At 42.4% G+C, this 21,001-nt stretch overlaps 1 protein-coding gene across 1 annotated transcript; it reads right to left on the reverse strand.

Moving 5' to 3' along the window:
• Window positions 1-102: 102 nt before the first annotated feature.
• acvr1ba (activin A receptor type 1Ba) lies at window positions 103-19,588 on the reverse strand. Its single transcript, XM_086068282.1, has 9 exons — window positions 19,385-19,588; window positions 6,819-7,055; window positions 6,481-6,738; window positions 4,560-4,790; window positions 4,269-4,436; window positions 4,033-4,189; window positions 3,212-3,336; window positions 3,001-3,131; window positions 103-1,577 (listed from the first exon to the last, which is right to left on the reverse strand). Exons 1-9 carry the CDS (start codon window positions 19,446-19,448, stop codon window positions 1,452-1,454), a joined length of 1,497 nt encoding a protein of 498 aa, XP_085924408.1. The 5' UTR covers window positions 19,449-19,588; the 3' UTR covers window positions 103-1,451.
• Window positions 19,589-21,001: the final 1,413 nt, after the last annotated feature.

Consider the following 21,001-nt stretch of genomic DNA (forward strand, 5'->3'; position numbering starts at 1 on the left):
ATAACGCCAGTAAATGTACTCCCCAAGCCTGCAAACACCATATTTGTTATGTATTATATTATTTGTCTATGTAAAAAATAAAATAAAAATGAAGCCAGCCCCTTAAGAAAAAAAGGAATTTATTGTATATCACCTATATACAGTAATCCTGAAAACATTTGCACAACATGGATTTTCATATCTTGAAATATTACACACGGACAGGATGTGTAATAGCCGTGTATCCATGGCAACAAAACAAAACATGGACAGGACCGTTGTACTTTTTGTGTCTCCCGTAACTCCCCGGCTGCATGCACGACGGACACAAACAAACATGGACACATATTCCTGATCAACACCTCGGCATGGCCAAGGCCAACAAAATGAATGAAAAACATGCAGATTCACTTTGGCAGCCATTCCAGGAACTACTTATGACATCATGCTTCTGCTTTGCAATCAAACAGGGTCCAGAATTCCAGGTTGCAACAAAAAAAATATTCCAGGTTGCAACAAAAAAAATATTCCAGTGTCAGATGAGAGGATGTGTTTGGAATCAATCACATCTGCGTTGTTGAGCCCAGAAAACACCTCGCTTGGCAATCCCAACCATGAAAATAAAGGAAATTAGCTGCAGCAAACATGGGATCAGTAGTACCAACAAATGAAGAAAACGATAAAAAAAATCCAGCAGATTCATTTTGTTTTGTCAAAAAAAAAAAAAAGTACCATCACTGTTCACATTGGTGCTTACGGATGGGGGAGTGTTATTTAATTTGAAGAGAAAAACAAAAAGGTACCCATCATCAGTAGTGTCAAAAGTCACAAAAGAAAACAATTCGTGACGCAAACACACAATATATAGATATATATATATTAAAAAGAATAAAAACATTTGATACGCGCCTCTTGGCCCGACGCGCCGATGTCATCGCGCCATTAGGGCGGCGCGGCGGTCGGTCGTCTCACAGTGTTCGTCCACATCAAGTCAAAAGTCACAAATAAATTAAAAAACCAGTCCAGTGATTGCCTGCAGGTTGCACAGAGGAAGCTACACACGGTCACATTAGTTTGTTTTTGTTTTTTTTCATCTTGAGTGAGTGATGGAAGCAATGACAGGATGTGTTTGTAGTCCTTTCACATTGGACTACAAACATGGCCTCCGCCTTCTTCAAACATTCACAGCCATACGTGGTTGGGACCATTTTGGAGTGATTCATTCCGCTCTTACAAAAAAAACAAAGAAAAATAAATTCATGAAAACTGTACACTAGTAGTTCCTGCCATCTGGAAGACAAAAACAAACGTGAGATGATATTAACAGTGGTAGTGCTGCGGCCCATGACGACGGGAAGGGGTTCGAGGGTTGGGGGTGGAGACACGAGGACGTCGGACAGGGTTGGTGGGTCTCAGTAGTTTTGGCTAAAAAGGTGAGGTAGGCCTTGGCTTGAAAACTGGCAGGGCTTCTTTCACATCTTGATGTCTTCCTCCACGCTGAGCTGCGACAGGGTCTTCTTGATGCGCAGCGCCGTCAGACGCGCCGCGCCGTTGGCGTACCAGCACTCGCGCATGATCTTGCCCATCACGCGCAGCGACTGCACAACACACACACACACACACACACACACACACACACACACACACACACACACACACACACACACACACACACACACACACACACACACACACACACACACACACACACACACACACACACACACACACACACACACACACACACGCGCACGACATACTTAGCAACTCTTCCAAAACGTAACCACGTAGAACAAAAGTATTGGGACACACCTACACGTAAATACAGAAAATATGCACTCTGGTATTGTTTTTTAATGACAGAATTAAATAGAATGAAACATAATTAAAATTTCCCATTAGGGGGCAGTATAAGACAGATAGATGGCTAAACAGTAACAGTAAGGGCTTTTATATGCACTTCTCATTGTGGTAGCATTAGCATTAAGCTAGTAGACTAACAGCTCAATAATGTGATTTGTTTCACCCGTGCCAGATATACTGTATTCTTTATTTATGCTGCTATTTTTTCTTATTACATTTACAAAGTTAACAAGTGTTTAGAAGGGTGATAACCCCTGTGGTGTCTCTATTATGGCTCAGTAGAAGTGTAACTCGCCCCCAAAAACAAAAACTTCTTTTTTCTTTTCCTTTTTTTTTTTTTAAACGTCCTTTACTTCGCTGGTGGCCGTGGAAAAAAAGAAAAGTAAAAAAAAAGAAAAGAAAATGTCAGATAACTCGCATCAAGGCACCATTTTACTTATCTTATATTTTATGGAGAAAAAAAAAACGTTATTCCTTTTTTTCATAACGGTAACAATATGTTAGCTATTCACTTTAAAAAAACAACAACAAAACATACGTCATCATGTACTGCAAATTATTTTTGCAGACCCCAATTAGACAACATTCCCCCTCAGCCGAGGGGTTGTTAGCCGCAAAAATAAATAAATAAATAAATCTATATATATATATATATATATATTTAAAGCTACTTTTTTTGGGTCTCCTAACATTTACCATGCTAATTCCACACACATTTATGTGATCACCAAAATAGGAAATATGGGATTGAGCCATTATTCATACTCAATATAGTTTGTTTCAATACTTTTGTAATTTACTATAAAAAAAAGTGGATTGTTGCATTTGACATCATTGAAGCTGCATTTAAAAATGACATTTCTCCGCAAAGCTGTAAATTGACTTCCATCTTTGTAACAAATGGCCAGTCAGCACATTTGTAGTTTTTTTTATGTAGCACTGTTCCTACCATCCTCCTCAAAGTTGCTTAGTGCCCAGAAAAAATGCTACAGATCCCCTCAGGACATGGCAAAGGTACCATTCAACCACTTTTAAGTCGATGTTTCATCAGAAGAGTTATGCAAATATCTTATTAAGGTTGAAAAGTTCCTTAGAGTCCCAAAAAATCTAAACTGAGCTCAGAGTGTAAATGCAGCCGTATATTAAATCAGCTGTTACCTCGTAGCTCTGCCACCAGTTGGGCACGTTGGGCCGCAGCTTCTGGTCACACACCACCTTCCTCATCTCCTCGATGGAGGGGTCAGAGGGCACCAGGTCATAGTAGGGCAGCTGGTACTCCTCATGGATACCTGCCAGACAAGCAGGAAGGAAGCGCTCGGTCAGCATTTCCAGCTCGTTCGCTTCCGAGGAGTCCGGTGCGTTTTCTCACCTCCCGCGTTGCAGCGGCGTGCGATCTCCCAGTACACCAGACCCAGAGCGTAAATGTCGGCGCACTTGAAGGAATCAAAATGCTTCATGTTGATGCTTTCGTCTAACACTTCTGGAGCCATGTACCTGTGAAGACGCACAGTCAGCACATCATCATGTCACGTGGAGGAAAATTAGACGGCCGGCTGATGATCTTTCTTAATTCCAGTTTGGTCAGGAATATTTATTAGTAAAAAAAAAAAAAATCTATTTGTTGGAGCTTCTTTAGTCCAAAGCCCCTCCCATCTGATTTGCACTGTTTACACTAACAACATATTCTGCCCTCCCTGACCACACCGAGTACAGAAAAGAGTCCAATGTTGGCCATTTTCAAGCCGTTCATTACACTCTAGTTGAAGTTCACTGTAAAACTAAACAAAAACAACTACACTTGGTGCTCTCAATTACAAATCACACTTGTTTTTGTTTAGTTCCTGAACATACAGCAGCTAGCTCCAAGCTAAGACACAATGGAAATTGCCATTGACACGCTAATAAAAATTAGCATGCTACCTGCGGCACTCAAATTCCTTAAAACAACAACTATTCAACACTGAATTTTTTTTTAGATTAACCAAGCTCGATTGCAATTTTCTTCTTCTACTCCTTAAAGTGAGGCGCCACACTGCCCCCAATTGGCTAAGTTGTGTACAGCGCAAACAATTTTTTCAAAATCGTGGCAATCGACTTGAGAGTAATCATTTTCACTTAAGAGAAGCTCGGAACAATAAGAATACAAAACAGAAGAAGACGTCCGGGTGCGAGAATGTAGCAAGGCTTTACCTTTTCGTGCCCACGCGCTGGTTTGGAGCAATATCAATCGTGTCGGTGATGGACTCGTGGCGGACGGCCAGGCCGAGGTCAGCGATGGCGCACATGCCGTTTTTTTTCACCAGGATGTTCTTGGACTTGAGGTCACGGTGCGCGATGCCAGGCTTACCTACGGGGAGGCGCACCGGAAATTTTTTGCATGGGCGGCTTCGGTGACGTTGCCGCGCGCGACGGAGCTGCGTTCTCACCCTGAGTGCCGAGGATCTCCATGTGCAGATGTGCCAGACCGCTGGCGGCCGACAGCGCCAGCTTGATCATGCCCTCGATGGTGACCGAGTAGCGGTTCAGGTAGTCGAAAAGGGAGCCGTGCTCGTGATAGTCTGACACCAGCCACAGCTGAGTCCATGTGCCGTTGTCTGAAGGAGAGCACATTTAAATGAATTTACATCTTTCATCGACGCTAAAATTGTCGTAAGATGAATTTCAAATGATATTTTTGAAGTCTTTTCCCGGTTAACGTGTAGCTTTTAGTGTATCACCTTTATTGTCTGCCGCGATGAATCCCAGGATGTTTTCATGGCGCAACATGATTGTCTGGTAGATCTCGGCCTCTCGAAACCAGGAGCGCTCCTCTCTGGATGAGAAGATTTTCACCGCCACGTCCCCTCCGCGCCATTTCCCCCGCCAGACTTCACCAAAGCGGCCTTTTCCTATGATTTCTTGCAGGACGATGGTCCTGGCCACCGTCCGCTGCACAAACAGTGGCAGGCCTGTAGGGGGCAGTAGACGACAAATGAAAACCGTTTTGGGACAGGAAGGGGGGCATCAACAGCAGAACAGCTACTAAAACATCAAGCATGTTTCAAAGCTGCCCGAGCGCAACATGATCTCATGCGTGTTCCCGTCATAGACATGTTTGCACACATTCCGAGCGAATTACTCTGGAACCACAAGCTATTTTCACTATTATCACTTGGACCGCAGATAAAATAATTGCCGCCATGCAAAGTTTCCAGACTTGTAAAATCCCTGCGACGACCACAAATAATTCTAAATGTTTAAGATTATGATAAGACTTCACTGATCCGTGGCTCCAAAGTCTTGTGTGAGGTCACCGTGACCAGCAGTTAATCTTCGGAGGATAAAAGCACAAGAAGCTGATGATTAAAACATTTCCTGAAATTTGTACTACAGGTGAATAAAGTCAGGTAGAATGACGATTCTCATGTGCTCATCTGTCTCTCAAAAACATTTTGTTTGGTAATTTACAGGGTGGTGGGGGGGGGGGATCTGATGCACCACCAAACTAATCTGGAGAAACTTCATCATGCAACCAAATAATGATTCAAAACAATACAGGTCTCCATCGGGGAGAAGGGGAAAAAAAAGGGGGGGGGGCATTTCTTCACTTCATCTTCGTCATTCATATTTGTTTTACACTGCTTTAACCAGTTATTCTCTATAAAATCATTTTTATTTTTATTTTTAATCTATGGGAAATTCTGCTTTGGGTTTTCATACAATTCGGTTTTAGTCAGACCTTCTGGAACGAAAACCAATGTTCCAATGTACTTGTTTTCAAAAGTTGCTTTGGGTTAATTTTTTATATAAGTGGGTTATTATTATTATTAGCCATTACTAGCCATTTTTGGCATTAACTCATTCACTGCCATTGACGATTATAAACGTCAAAAAAATCAGTTTAACATTTTTTTCCTACTTTTGTTAACAAGAGTATGAAAACCTAGAATTTTTTATTGTACATTTAGAATAAATATAAATGTTGTGATTAATCGTGAGTTAACTATTGAAGTCATGCGATTAATTATGATTAAAAAAATGTAATTTTTAATAATCATCTCATCAGGCGATTAAAATTTTTCATTGTAATTAATTAATCTAGTTACTAGTTAACTCACAATTAATCACAAATTTTATATCTGTTCTAAATGTACAATAAAAAAAATTCTAGGTTTTCTTCAATGACAGTGAATGAGTTAAAAAAAAAAAGTATTTAATTATTTGATATTTTCATTTACAATTAGTAATTTTAAAAATGCATTCTGCAACTTGCTGTTGACTGAAAACGACTTCACAGGTGCTCAGAGCACAGGTAACGGCCAGTTAAAGCTCACCTGTTTTCTAGCTTTAGTCATGTGACCTTCTCAAACTGAAACATGATTGGTCGTTACCTGAGGCCTGAGAACATATGATGCAATTTTCAGTCGGCGGCACGTTGCAAAATGTGTTTTTAAAAAAGGTGAGAAATAATGAAAATATCAAATTAATTATAGACAAAATAGTAACTTTTTTTCCTGCCAAAAATGGCTAAATAAGTCAAGTGCCCCTTTAATGACCATGTGCAAACACGGCTCCTCGGATGAAACCAGTTGAGAACCCTTCTGCATTCAGAAGTTCACAAATCAGAGCCGATATGTCAGCAAGTATGCATGTGATTACCAGAGCCTGATCCGGAGGTAGACATGTCATAGATGAGGTCCTGCAGGGTCTTGTCCTTGGCCAAGTACAGATGGTCACAAGACGGGTCCTCCACTTCCAACCGCTGCCGGTGACTGTAGGCCCTCTGATGATACTGGAACAGGAAAACGCCCACCATGAGCAGCACGCAGACCAAAAAGACGGGCCCCGCTATGACCGCCACCAGCTCCACAGGGCCCCAGGAGCCGGCCGAGCCCGAGATGTCCTCCTTGGTGGGCACTGGGAGTACACAAATCAATTCTCGTCAGTCTCACAGTGGGAATACGGTAGGCGGCTATGTTGACTTGACAGCGCCTTACCGGGGACTTTTAGGTCAATACTGTTGCAGTAGTCTACATAGCAGCAATGAGTGTTGAGTAGACCCTCAGCGCTCAGACAGTAGAAGGGTTGCCCGGGCGGGACCAGGTTGTCCCTGTTGATGCAGATGCGCACATGTTGCTCCTTTCCCTGGATGGTGTACGTGGAGGCCATGCAGGCGCCATCCGTCTCGCACTGGAAGTCCGTCTTCTCGCAGGTGGTGCAGTTGCAACGAAGAGCTGGGGGGGGGAGGAAAAAAACAAACAGTTAAGCAAACAAGACGTGAAATATAAATGTCGATTAACGTACACATCTTATGGAGTGGGTAAAGCTATTGCTGTCGTGAGACTGTGTTGTTATTTTATTACTACAATGATTTAAAAATTTGTAGTTCAGTCTCTTGTATTGTCACATCTTGAATACTGTTCAATTTTTGGTCTGCTGGAAATAAAACTGGCTTCAGATTGCTCAAAAGAAGCGTTAAAAGGCCTCTGCTTCAAGATAAGTCACACTAGGCCTATAATCTTTGCATGTTTTTTTTAGAAAGTGATCCTGACTGGTATAGATATTAAAATTTTTGACACACTCATATTACATTTATACATATTAATCGGCCTAGAACTAGTTTTTTGTTGTTGTTTTTTTTTTAAACAAAAGTCCATCTTTTAAAGGTCATTTCAACTTTGGAGCAGATTGCCACATAAACTGCAAGATTTACCAAATTTACATGTTTAGAAAACAAAACAAAAAAACATTCAAATCCATTTATTTATTTAAAACTTTTTTCATTTGCAACTTGACTTTTTTTTTGCTGGTTTTTTGTTGTTCTAGACACTGAGTGCAATCAATGTTTTTGGTTCTAATGTAATGTTGTTTTTTTGTAACGGTCACATGTATTGTGATTTTTATCTGGGACCCCAGGAAGAATAGCAACCACAGCGCTGGAAGCTAATGGGGATCCCCAATAACAAACAACAAACAAGACCATGACGATAAAATACCGCATTGACTCATATCGGGAAGACTGACGTCTCTAAAAAAAGGAGTACATACAGTGGCTAGAGAGGAAGAACGTAGCTATATAGGTTATCTCTGTGTTAACTATAAAATTGGGTGAAAAGAAATACAAGACTGCTGCTTGTAAAAGCCACAAGTGACAAAATGAACGGTGCAGACAATTCCAGTGATACTTTCACACCCTCGCTTACTTCTCGACTCATTTTGTCAAGTGAGTGAATCGTAGAAAGAAGACTTTAAGTACAGTTGAAGTGCTATGGCCTTTCAGTAGGTCGCATTGTTCGTTTGTGGGGGAAGCCTCAAAAGATTTGGGCTTTGAATGAATGACGGAGGACTGTGGCCATTTGGAGTAAAGTGGATGAATCCACTGTGAAAATGTTTTGCTATTGCGTGTACGCGCGCAGTCAAAGTACGGCCCGTTCGGTCACGTCTCCTGACTGCCCAGCAGAGGGAAAGCGAATCCTATGATCCCAAGCGGATGTAACGGGTTCAATTCCAGCTGGAGACTTTTGTGTGACGTCAGACACAGAGCAGGTCTTAAGTAGCAGCACCCAGACGGCCCTGAAATCAGAGCCTTCACTGCGGATGGACCCAAAGAGGCCGGGTGGAGACCGACCGGAGAGACAAACTGAAACCCAACAAGGGGTGAGGCCAGAGAGCTCCTGCCAAATCACCAATGTGGCATTCGGCTTCGTTTCTTGGCCGTCTTTAGATCTCACTGACACGAGAGGTCCCAGTATTTCTATATTTAATTTTAAAGAGACAACAAAACAAAAAAAAGACACGAAATTCTAAAAGTTTACAACCCCCATTTTTATTTCCTCATAGGATTTACAATACACTGCACTTTACACCGGGCATTTGAGTCACAAGTTGACCTGTGCTGTACAAAAATAACTGCTTGTGATCCAAGAGGGCGGTAAGGTTGTCTTATTCAATAGGCAAGCACATTGTCTCTCTGGAGGACAAATGTACTCGTGGAAAAATAAAAGTAAGGTCAGAGCCAAAAGGTCCCCACTTGTTAACCGGTTGTAGTGACGGAGCTCAAGGAGAAATTAATATTTTGCCACATTTTCACTTAGCTTTAAGTCAGCCCTAACAGGCTTCTACCAATGTTTGATGCGAGCAAAAACGGAACATTATATGAGCAGTAACGGAATCAAATCCTTGCAACAACGCTGTGTAGTCCAGGAGTAACATGTCACAGTTGTGTCACAGACCAGCAACTAATCCTTCAATCGAAACGAAGAGCGGACCTCTCAGGACGTCGACTGTGGACCACAAAGCTTTAATAAGCCAAGACGAGAGGACTTCTTCATCTTTATTCTTTTCCAGAGAAGCGTGAAAGTCAGTTCAAGCTTCAACAATGTCTGGCACAGAGAGAGAAAAAAAAGATTTAAGCGTGGCCAGCTTCCACTAATCTTCTGTCTTATCCGGAGGGTCTCTCTTTGACCAGAGACGCTCACAACTTCCCCGTTACAAGTGCCGGCTGTGCAGATTTTTTTCACTACAGTTTCCGCCCTCTTTGGGACTATCTTGCAAAATATACCAAATTGGGGTTGCATCAATTGCACAACTGCAACGTCACAAAAGCGGCTGCAACGCAAATGAGGCTGATGAATCTCACACGGCAATATTTTTAAATAGTCAGCAGACTTCCATACTGTAAGAAGACCACACACACAAGACAATATTTTAATTGTGATTTCACACTGTCCTTCCTCGCCGCCTTGTTTTTTGATTGGCTGCACGTCACTGTCAACCGGCTGCTCGTTTGTCCTCTGGGCATTCCACACACGGTGGCAAGACAGACCAAAACAATCCAACATGTTGAATATGCCAGATTTTCGATCGGAGCGGCCTACACGACCTTCCGAGTGGCCAAAGTCAGCCTGAACACACCACACATGGCAGGAATATTATCGGCACGGCCTTACGATTGTTGGGAGGGGAAATTCAGTGCTAAAATTCTAATTCTCCTGCCATGTGAACCGGGCTTAAGCTTGTTTTGTGGAAAGGAGGAGCACTAAACAGGGCTGCAAGAATATTTCTGCTGCACCTTATTAGATAGAAGGTCAACAGGAAGAAGCTTGAATCTTGGCAAATTGACTACAGTTTGCAGACAAAAGGAATTCCTGGCAGAGGTAAAGCAAATTGAGTCACATCAACAAATAAAGTTGAGGAAAAAGGACAAATCATGCTTCAGCTCAATCAGCATGACAGGTATTGATTATCTTACAGGGATAAAAGGGGCCACGAGAATGTCATCAAATGGTATCGCCTTTCCGGTTTGTAGTGCCCTGTGTTTATTAGGGGTGTGCCAAAAAAAAGAAAGAAATCGATTCTCATTAGAATCGCGATTCTCCTTTAGTACGATTCAGAATCGATTTTAAATGTGCCAAAATCGATTTTATCTATATTATTTTATACTGTCTTGCCTTTGTGTGTGCCTTTATTTGGAGTGCTGTTCATGTTGTACCCAGTTTGGCCACTGGGGGGGCAGTGTGGTTCCACGCGGTCTAATACACTGTTAAGTTGTAGCCACATTAGAGAGTAGAAGGAAAAAGCCACAATCAAGTTATTCCAATAAAAGTAGTTATTTTTGCAGTGTGGAGCCGTTCCTTTGAGTGCTAAAAGTGCAGGGAGTAGCGCGCTAATTAGCATTAGCAAGCGCGAGTCAGACTGGAGTAGATCATTACAATTCCTTGCACATCTATAGATTGAAGCAAAAATCATTGTCAATCAAATCATTTTGAATGAAAAATCGTTCTTAATAGATTCTGAAACAAATCGCAGAACCAAAAATCTAAATCAAATCATGAGACATTCAAAGATTCCCACCCCTAGTGTTTATATATAAATATATATGTATATTTTTTTTTAAAGGAGGTTTGAGTTAATGCGTGCAGACATTTAATGCCTCAGGTCCTTCGCTGATGGTTTGTGGTCAACCAAAAGTTTGTTTTGTGGGAGTTTGCACTCTCTCAAGGGATGTACCGGCGTGGAGAAAACACAGACATTGGTGCTAAAAGGCAACCAAAACCCCCAAATGACTAAGCACTCACACCACAGCCGCACAATAGATTTAAAGCAGAAGGAATAACCTCACAAAAGCAACTCGTGGCCTGATGTGCGCCACTGGTATTTTTTGGTGAACTCTGCTGTTGCATGCGCATTATTGTTGGACTTTTACACTAGTGCTTTGTGCGGAGATTAAGACGACCCGAGGAGGGATTGGAGCGGCCCTGCATGAACAAAGAGCCCGGGGCAGGAGAGAGGGGGATGGGTGCCGTGGAGCGGACCGCCATGGTGAACAGCAACAACCCTAATATTGGAGGGCCAGACAGGACGAAAGGGGGGCGGGGGGGCTGGGCCGGACAATATAAAAGGGGCGGGGGAGTAATGAGCCGGACTTACAGGGCCCCCAGCTGCGATCGAGGCCCGCCCAAGAGACCAGCTGTGAGCGTCATTAAAACTCAGTCTAGACTTTGACTTACTGGAGGGTGGGGGCAAGTAACAGGAACAGTGAAGTTAAAAAGGAGAGAACACATTGGGCCGTGTTTGTCAAGTTCCTATCATTCCCTGCATGCTGAGGCAGGAAATGACAGTTGTAGTGAGGAAGGGATTACTAACACATTATTGCCCAAACGAGTTCTGCCCCAACTTGGACCAGACAGCAAACCACAACATCGTTCCATTCATCTTAACAACACACAATACACTCTGTTGACTCCATTGTAAGGATATTGACGCGACTGCGTTCATGTGCCGTTCAGAGGATCTTGTGTGAGCAGTCGAGTCAAAATCCAAGACTCGCAAAAAAAACACACCGAGCGCGTGGGTCGGGCGCACAGCACCATTAACCAAATGGTACTGACTGAAATTCGATCGCTGCAGATACCAGACAGAGTTGATCAAGACAAACAGCCACCACACACACACACACACACACACACACACACACACACACACACACACACACACACACACACACTACCATGCACAAATGCGTCTGAATCAATGCTCCAAGAAAGAGGAAAGTCATTACCTTTGTCTGCAACTCGGGAGTCAAATTACTGATCAGATTCCAAAGTCAAGTCCCGGGACTGCAGCACAGAACTACTACTACTATCATTGCTACTTCATTATTGTGGCTATTCTTGTGTGGTTTGCAGCTATTTGTATCAACATTCTCACTGTTTGACATTTAAATGGATCTAAAACATCAGCTTTTTTTAAACATTTGGCTGTCCGCTCCATGCGACTCCTTTTTTGGATGAAGACTCGCGTTTCGGTGTGCGAGAAAAACGCCGATGCCCCGAGCATCTGGTCGCAATTCCGGAACTCGTTTACATGCGCGGCGGGCTGAATCACTCCCGTTTACATGCTCATTTGTGCTCGATTGGTGTACCCCGTTCGGACCGAGACGTAATTACGTTAAAAAAAATGTAATTTCCGCTTTTAACTTACTATACGTTCAATAAAAGACATATTTATGTCACTCACCACACTAAATAAAGTCGTCGGTTTGCTCCTTGCTCCAGAAGTGTGGTTCTTTGCTGCGGGCGTCATGTTTGTTGACATTGGCTGAAGTATTTCCCGTGGGTTACACGCCAGAAGCACAAACTCATATATTTCTATTTACTGTGGCGTTTCTGCCGTAGAGACAGAAAAGAACGGAAAAATCAGGGGCTCCTTCAGTGAGTAGGACGGAGCTGCCATACAAGTCGTGACTACATAAACCAAGATTCCTTGTGAATCAAATAAGCGAAGAAGAAGATTAAAAAAAAAAGAGAAGAAAATAGCGAGCATGCACACAGCGAAAAAGAAAACCCCGATCGATAAAGGTATTCCGAATGCGTTTATATGAGCAAGAATTCCGGTTGTGAAAGGAGTAACCCACGGGTTTTTAAAAACCCGAATATTGGCAATATTCGGGTTTTAAACGGTTATTGCAAACTTAGTCTCAGTCAGATTTTTTTTTCTCTTTCCAAGCTCAAGTAGGTCATCAAGGGGACACGGTTTGATGATCCCGGAAGAATCCTGCCAGAAAGCATGAAAGAAAAGACTGGCAACGTGCAGTAGACTCAAGAGGGAAGTAGCTTGGATTCTTTTTGTGACGCCAGTCCTGGAACTTTTATGACGCACCTAATAAGTCGCAGTGTGATTGACACGTGGCACAATGTTTTTGAGATTATATAAAGCAAACTACTGTACAGTAATAAGGCAACAGCTACTTGCCTGTGGGGTTCTTTCACTGTAATGTAAAATGATGGACGTGAAATCTTTAAGCCTCACTGTTTTTTTTTTTTTTTTAATTGAAGTCAGTCAGTAAGTCATTTTGTTTGTTATGAGGACACTTTCAAACAATATTCAGAACTGCCAGCGCGACGGATGAACTGGTGTGTTTTCCTCACAGCGACATAATCGGAAGACTTAAATGTAGCCTTAAATCAAAGTTTACACAATATTGGCAACAGTTTCTGCCAATCCATGAAAGGAACGCAGAATGAAATGTATGGTATGCTGCTCGCCGCTCAAGTTTAACATTGAAATCTACAACCCTGTAAGTCGTCATACCTCCGCCCATCGTGAAGGTCTCCACCCGTGAGAACGGGTGCTTGCGGATGTGGGTTTTGTACTGTACAAAAAGCAGTTTGACGCAGGTGGATATTCCACATGAGTCCGTAAAACCATATATAGTGACGTCGTCGAGAAAAATGTGTCTCGCGTCCGCATTTCAACAGCAGCCATGAAAACCGATTTAACAGCTTTACAAAAAAACTGAAGAGAGAATTGCAGGTGCCAAATTAAGCCCTCCAGACATGAACTCCCATTGCTACTGGATCTATCTGGTCAATGTCCTGCATTTGAATTAATGGCATGGGGCAGAGGCTGCTTCTGAGTGAAACTGTGGGTCCTGCGGTGATAGTATCCCCTTGTGGTGCAGTATCAGTAATAGCGGCGCCGGGTCAGTCACAGTGCACGCCGTCTGCTGCGCCAATTAGGACCCAGACCCTCCGGGCCCAACGGAGGTCATTATTGACACTAGACCACCTCAGACTTAACCTAAATCTGTGGAGCTCACTCGCAATGTCAGAAATCAACGGGAAATACTGACTACAAAAAAAAAAAAGAAGATGGATTAAGATAATGCAGACATGTAGTCAACATTTAAGCAAGAAGGCATCAACACATGACCTTTGTTGTAATAAAAAAAAAAAAGAAGCAACTTTTACTCGGATTTAACTCAATCATGTGTCATTCGCATAAAAAAAAAAAAGAAGAAAAGAAGACTCGGTGTGAATCGCCGAGTACCTTGCGATTCGATCTGCATCACGATTCATAGGTCACGATTCGATACCGATTAATCTTGATACGAATCGATATGTCAATTATTGCGATTTTTTTTACCAATTGTACATAGAAAATGACCTCTGAATAGTGAAGAGACGTATAAAAAAAAAGTGTGGATATTTGAGGATCACGTGGACGCCACAACAAGTTATTAGCTTTTCGCCTCACCAAATAGGAAATGCCTGAAGCTGAACTGTGTGCCTTACAAATCTTGCTGACTCACAAGTTGACTAAGAATACGCACACAAAAAATAGCATGTGGAAAAAAATGCAACCGTCATTTTTATTGTATGGCTGTCACCAATGACTGTAAGTCATTGCTGAATAAACAAAAAGTGTTTTTTCTTAAAACATGATTTAAAGTGAAATCATTGAACTTCTGGTTCTACTTTCCAAAGTAGTTCCAGTGAAAGCCAGGTTAAGTAGAATTGTAAATCGTGCGAGGTACCTCTCAGATTGAAAATGTAATGACCGCAGTGGATTTTTTTCCGTCGACGTATTGTTACACTATAGACAGCTTTGATTATATTCGACTCGCATTCATATTCGTCAGTTTATTGGTAACAAGTTATTCAACTGTTTCTGAAAATGATGTATTTTAAGGGTTTAAAAGAGCTGGTTTACATGGGAGTGCTGAGTTTTGAATTCATCTTCAAGGCTTTCCAACGCTTACTGTTTATCCACGTGCCACTTCCTGTTCTTGCCCATGCGCTGATTGGCGAGCTAACAGCCAAATCACAGTGAGCAAATGTGACGGTCCGACGCCGATTCAACTTGCTAAACTGCGTCAACGGCTGCGACGGTTACGACGATGCTTTATAGATTAATCCGACGGTGCTTACTGACACCCGGCCACTTCCCGATATCCGACTTTAAAAGGGAGTAAATTACACATTCAAATATACAGTACTTGCATTACAATTTTATATCAAATCATTTAAATTTATACTGTGATATGAATTTTAGCCCATACTTTTTCACCTAGCCTTAGTCATGCGCATAGGCTTCCTTGAATCAAAGTTTTTACAATAATAAAGACGGCCCTGGGGCTACTATGAAGAAATATATTTCCTCATTTGCCTATGCCACACCCCTCTTGCCCTTTAGTTTAGCACATCACGCTGTTACACACACACACACACACACACAACCCAGGTAAATCAAACAACTCCTGCCTTGTGCTTTTCTGAAGTTACGCACACACACAAAATTCTTTCGACCGCTTGCGGCAGGAAGTCATTACCAAGTGGACCCATATGAAACGCATTTAAAAGTGGATATACAACTCTGATAAAGCACATGGATATTTGAGAGACACTCCCCACCGCCAGGCTGTGTGGCTGACAGCGCCGAGATCGCATTGCAAGTGTCGAGTGCACACAAGTTGGACTGTGTCACGCGAGCATGCAACAAGCATAACTCGCTCCTAATCTGAATGAGGTCAACAACACGTCATTTGTCAAAGCAGTCGGCGAAAAAAAAATATTGGCCAAAAAAAAAAAACCAGCACTCTCACCACAGCCATGGAATCTGCTTGAACAGAGTGATTTTCAGGTTGGTCTGGTTTCGGGCCTTGTATTGCATAATCCTTCAGAGAGTGCTCAAACCACACCGACTTGTGGGCCCCTTTCACTAAAGACCTTGCCAGCTGGACAAACCAATCACTCCAAAGCCCCCTTCCCCCAAACACACATTCACCCACTTTTGTCTGCGCAGGCCACACGTCCACCCCCCACCCTCGCACATCACCGTCAATGTTGGAGTGCCCACGTCAAATAAACACCGTGACATCATTCCTGCAGAATGTGCACAAACTGAGCAGGCATGTTGAACTGCACCCGTGGCCGAGGGTGCTCTGATGAACTTATTGGTTTCGATCAGCCGTTTCCAAATTCCAGGTCGCTATTAACGCATTCACTGCCATTGACGGCTATAGACGTCAAAAATTCATTTGAACTATTTCTATTAGTTTACCATTTCCCCCCCCACTTTTGTTAACAAGAGTGTGAAAACCTAGATTTTTTTTTTTTTGAAATACAGATATTAAATGTGTGATTAATCGTGAGTTAACTATTGAAGTCATGTGATTGCAATTAAAAATTTTAATCGCCTGACGCGACTTAGATGATTAAAAATTCAGTGCATCAGGTGCTTAATTTTTTATCATAATTAATCGTATGACTTCACTAGTTAACTCACAATTAATCACAAATTTTCTATCTGTTCTTAATGTACAATAAAAAAATATATAGGTCTCTAGCCGTCAATGCCAGTAAAAACAGGGTCTGGGTCAGGTTTCATTGCTGTAAATCAAGCAAGTACATTTTCCTGACAAAAAAAAAGTTTTGAAATAATTGTTATTTTAATTAAAGTAATAACTACTTGAGAGAGTCAGAAACATTACAACCACCTCAATCATGTAGAGCAGTTGTACTACTGCAAGTAGAGGTATCACAAGAAGCTGCCATCTTTGTGTAGTTTCCTTAAACAAAATAAACCCAAAGTAACCCCCCCCAAACAAAAAACACATTTTCTGTGTTTTTTCCAAAAGTATTGGTGCATCATGGTACTCCGGTTGAAGTGACTATTCTAACCAAACTCAGCATTCTGACACAGCCGTTTTTCCAGAATCTAGTCACGTCTGCCACTCTGATTCACTGAAACTTGGCTCAGTGAACGCATCGCAAAACCCCGGCTTCCAACGTCACCATGCAGACCGCTCACTGAGCTATCGGGGGGGGGGGGGGGTGGACAAAAGGCGGCAGAATATGCTTCTACATCGACAAAAAATATTGTACTGATGTGACAATAAACACCGGAGCCCGGACTTGGAGTCTCTGTTTTTGAACTTGAAGGCGTTCTGCTCGATGCTGGCCGGTGTTTACATCACATATGCTAACACGAATGCCTTGCGACCAACGCTAGCTGCAGCACTGGTCATTTTAAATTGTGTGACAATTCTCTGCATTGTCTGCACAATCACTTGTTGCCGTACTTCTGCACCAATGGTAGCCTTACATGACGTAAAGACGATGTATTTATGCATTACGCCCTAAATGTTCTTTTCGTTACGCACTAGTCTTAACTCAAAACTACCAGAGACAAATTCCCTGTCTGTTTTTACATACTTCACCATAAAGATTATTTGGATTTTGATGGCAAAGTAGTAAATATTACAGTTGCATTAGTCATGTCTTACTTTATGCTTTTCTAATCCTCCTTCGTGATGTTCTGCTGTGGATCATGTTTGAGTGGTTGGTACTCTAGCTAAAGTTGATGCAGGCAAAACGCTAGACGTCTAAAACGCTCATTTCATGACTGTAATGTCTACATGAATAATAACATAAAAGGGGATGCGATAAAATACAATATGCTATAAACAGGTTGTTGCTTCAAAGTGGAGAAGATGACAATGACTTGAAGATAAAGACATCAGCACACGAGGTTTCAATACTACCTCGATCAGTTTAGTGGCAAGTTGCCAAGTATGGCGTTGCACAACCAATAAATTGTGAAAACTTTCTTCTGACTTGTCTGCAGTGGTTGGAATCTACTATACGTGGCATTTTTCAGGTATCGTACTTCAATACTTTTTTTCCCAGGCAAATTTGTACTTTTACTCCTTACATTTGGAAACAGAGCTGCACGTTCTACTCATTTAGTCAGAATAGGCTTCTTACTTTTTCAACCTTCACAGATGACCACAAGATATAACTTAAAAAAAATATATATATATTTTCACTGTCACATCCACTATGGCAGCCGTGGCTCAGGGTGTAGAGACGGTCGTTCAGTAACCAGGTCAGCTGTTTTATCCCCGCTCTCCCCCCCCCCAAGTCATGTGTCGTTGTGTCCTTGGGCAAGGCACTTCACACACTGGTGTATGGAAGGTGCGAATGTTTGGTGGTGGTCGGAGGGGCCGTAGGCGCAAACTGGCAGGCATGCTTCCGTCAGCCTGCCCTAGGGCAGCTGTCGCTACTTAAGTAGCTTACCGCCACCAGAGTGTGAATGTGTGAATGCATGAATAATGTATCCATTCCTCTGTAAAGCCTCTTTGAGTGTCTAGAAAAGCGCTATACAATTCCGATGCATTATTATCTATTATGGCGGAGAGACTGGGGTACAAGTTCAGAGATCAAGTTGCAGTCTATGACATAAAAAAATCTATGTTGTTGGCAACAATAATGAATGGTGTTGAATGTGAAATTCCCATTAGCGTTGTCTGCTTGATTTTTTTTCAAAGTGACGTGACTTCATATTCGATGAGCAATTTCTAAAACCAAATTACTTCTCAACAGCAACAAAGTATTGACCCCCCCCCCCCACACACACACAGTGCGTGAAAGTACATTTCACATTTCAGAGTTTGTATTGTTTACTTCAGTAAATAAGCGTAATCAGTACTTTTATCTCTGCTTTTTTTTTGTTGTTGTTGTGAGGGAGCGCGGTGAGCAGGCTGCCATCGCCAGCAAGCAGAAGGCCATACCAGACCGGAGAAGCGCCCCTAAAGACCCCCACTTGCCACATTTCCATCACAATACAGCCAGACTTGAACTGTGACTCCTGTCTGGGGTTTGTGAATACACGGCGGTCGTCAGCCCATGCCAGCATTCACACAGCGGGCGAGAGACCTTTACACTCCTTTGCAAACGGACACCAATGCAATCGCGGCCAGTGTTTACTCCCAAACAACACAATTCAGGCACTTAAGTAGGTTAGGCCTCCATTCTGAGAGTCCCTTTCCCCCCTTAAAGCACATTGAGCACGTTTAACGAGGGAGCCAAGCGCAACACACAAACACTGATAAGATTGTTTAATAAATACAGAAAAATATGAACTAAACGTCAACTTGTCGGACATGCATTACGTCACGCGTCCGTGAACGCGCGTGTAAATAAATATTCGTTTGCTAGTGGACGCTCCGACGTAAACAAGCAGCACGATGTTGTTGTCCAATTACACAGAAGCACTCTGGGAGGTGTCGGCAAACTAGCAAACATATTTCCGGTCAACAGCCTTTTAATTTTTTTTTTTTAGGTCAACACTAGCTCGACGTTGTTAGCCAAATCCCCTCGAGTGCACAGCGGCGGCGCCATGGCGAGGAGCGAACGACAACAGATAAAACACGCACATGCGCGCGCACAAAGCAAGCGAGACAAAAGCCGAAAATGTGCGCGGCTCGGCGCAAACTTACCGTTCCCGACAGCCAGCAGCCCGAGCAGGGCCAGCAACGCTCGGCCAGTGTGTTTCACAGCCATTTCTTGCACATTCCCATCGCTTCGCACGCTAAACACGAGAAAAGTAGACTGGATGCAACAGAACACAACACAACCACAGTCCGACCGCACTCGCCACACACACTCCACTCCACTCCACACATACACACACACAAGCACACGGCGAGCCAGCCGCGTGACGTATTTAAAGGGGCAGTGCCATGTTTAAAGGGGAGGTCCGTGTGTCCTCCTCCGAGGTCAACAGCAGCAGTACGACCGCTGCTCATATAACATGCTGGAAATTAGATTCGATTATTTATTCGTATAAATTACGACTGTTTCCCCCACACAAGGACTCCTGATGAAAAGATCGTATGTTTATGCGTGTGCGACCAGTTGGTGTGTGTTTGGGATTGCGTAAAAGCTGCTGAACTCATTTTCCCTTTGAGGATGGCGAGGGGGAGGGCAATGGCCGGGAAGGAACCCTAAAAATAATGCGTGTGCCGATATGGATAAATGTGCTATCGTTTTCATGTGAATATATTACTTATGCAGGAATGTTCATTTTTCATTTTCTTACATTTTGTTGGTAATATTAATTTGAAAAAAGGCAGATCAAATGGTGAAACAAATCTGACCAATGTAAATCCTCTTATTTAGAAATCATACCGTATTTAATCAGAAATGCATTCCTTGCATACATTATTCAGTGATTCGCAGTTTACTCCAGAGTCCAGACTGAGCCCCCAGGAGAATACTTTTTTTTTTTCTTTTTTAAAGTTTAGCATCTAATTGTTCAACCCCATTTATTGTTGCTTAAAAATGTATAATCTTTTCATTATGCTTTAATTGGGTCATTTATATTGAATATTTATTTAAAAACAATGGGAAACTGGATAAGACAAAAAAACTGTGGCAAATACATCAGACATGTATTTTAGTGTAATGTATCTTTTTTTTCTTTTTCTTTTACTGTTGATGACTGAAGCCTGCAGTATTCAATCTAAAAACAGTTGGTTCAAAAATAACCCAACTATGTGTCAAAAATGGACCGATACACTACTTGGGTCGATTTGACCCAACTATGAGTCAAGAAATGGGTCTTTCAGCATAAAACAACTCATAAATATTGGTCAGATCCTTTACTTGGTTAAAAAAAATTGGGTCATTTTGTATAAAACAAAACAGAAAGTTGGGTCGAATTGACGCATAATGTGGATCGGTCCATTTTTTATCCATAATTTGGTTATTTAACCAACTGTTTTCAGAGTGTTGGGAGAGCCTGACCGGCAGAGGCTTGATGTGGCCTCCTTGCCTCAGGTCTCGAGACATCCGTTTATGTCCATTCCACCTCTGTGACTGATCGTCGATTCTGCAGCTTTGGACCACTAACCAGATGTGTAATCTAGCTTCCATCAGCAGTCTCCTGATCCAATTCCGGGGGACCAATTTGGATGGATAACCCCCCCCCCCCCCATAATTGTTCCATCTCCTTTTTCAGCATGAACGTCGAAAATATCAAACAAAGATTGCTGCCAGTTTGGTCTTCGGGTACACTAGCACAAGCGTGTCACAACTCATAAGGCGGTAGTTTT

The sequence above is a fragment of the Leptonotus elevatus genome, chromosome 2 (genome assembly GCF_054856555.1).
Source record: "Leptonotus elevatus isolate MCC_2025b chromosome 2, RoL_Lele_1.0, whole genome shotgun sequence".
NCBI classification, from domain to species: domain Eukaryota; kingdom Metazoa; phylum Chordata; class Actinopteri; order Syngnathiformes; family Syngnathidae; genus Leptonotus; species Leptonotus elevatus.

Excerpts from the sequence above, each read along its gene's own strand:
- acvr1ba (XM_086068282.1), bottom strand. The coding sequence starts at position 19,448 with ATGGCTGTGAAACACACTGGCCGAGCGTTGCTGGCCCTGCTCGGGCTG. Across the intron at positions 4,190-4,268 it reads GGAGATCCTCGGCACTCAGG|GTAAGCCTGGCATCGCGCAC; the intron begins GTGAGAACGCAG and ends GCCTCCCCGTAG. Across the intron at positions 3,132-3,211 it reads ACGCCGCTGCAACGCGGGAG|GTATCCATGAGGAGTACCAG; the intron begins GTGAGAAAACGC and ends CTTGTCTGGCAG.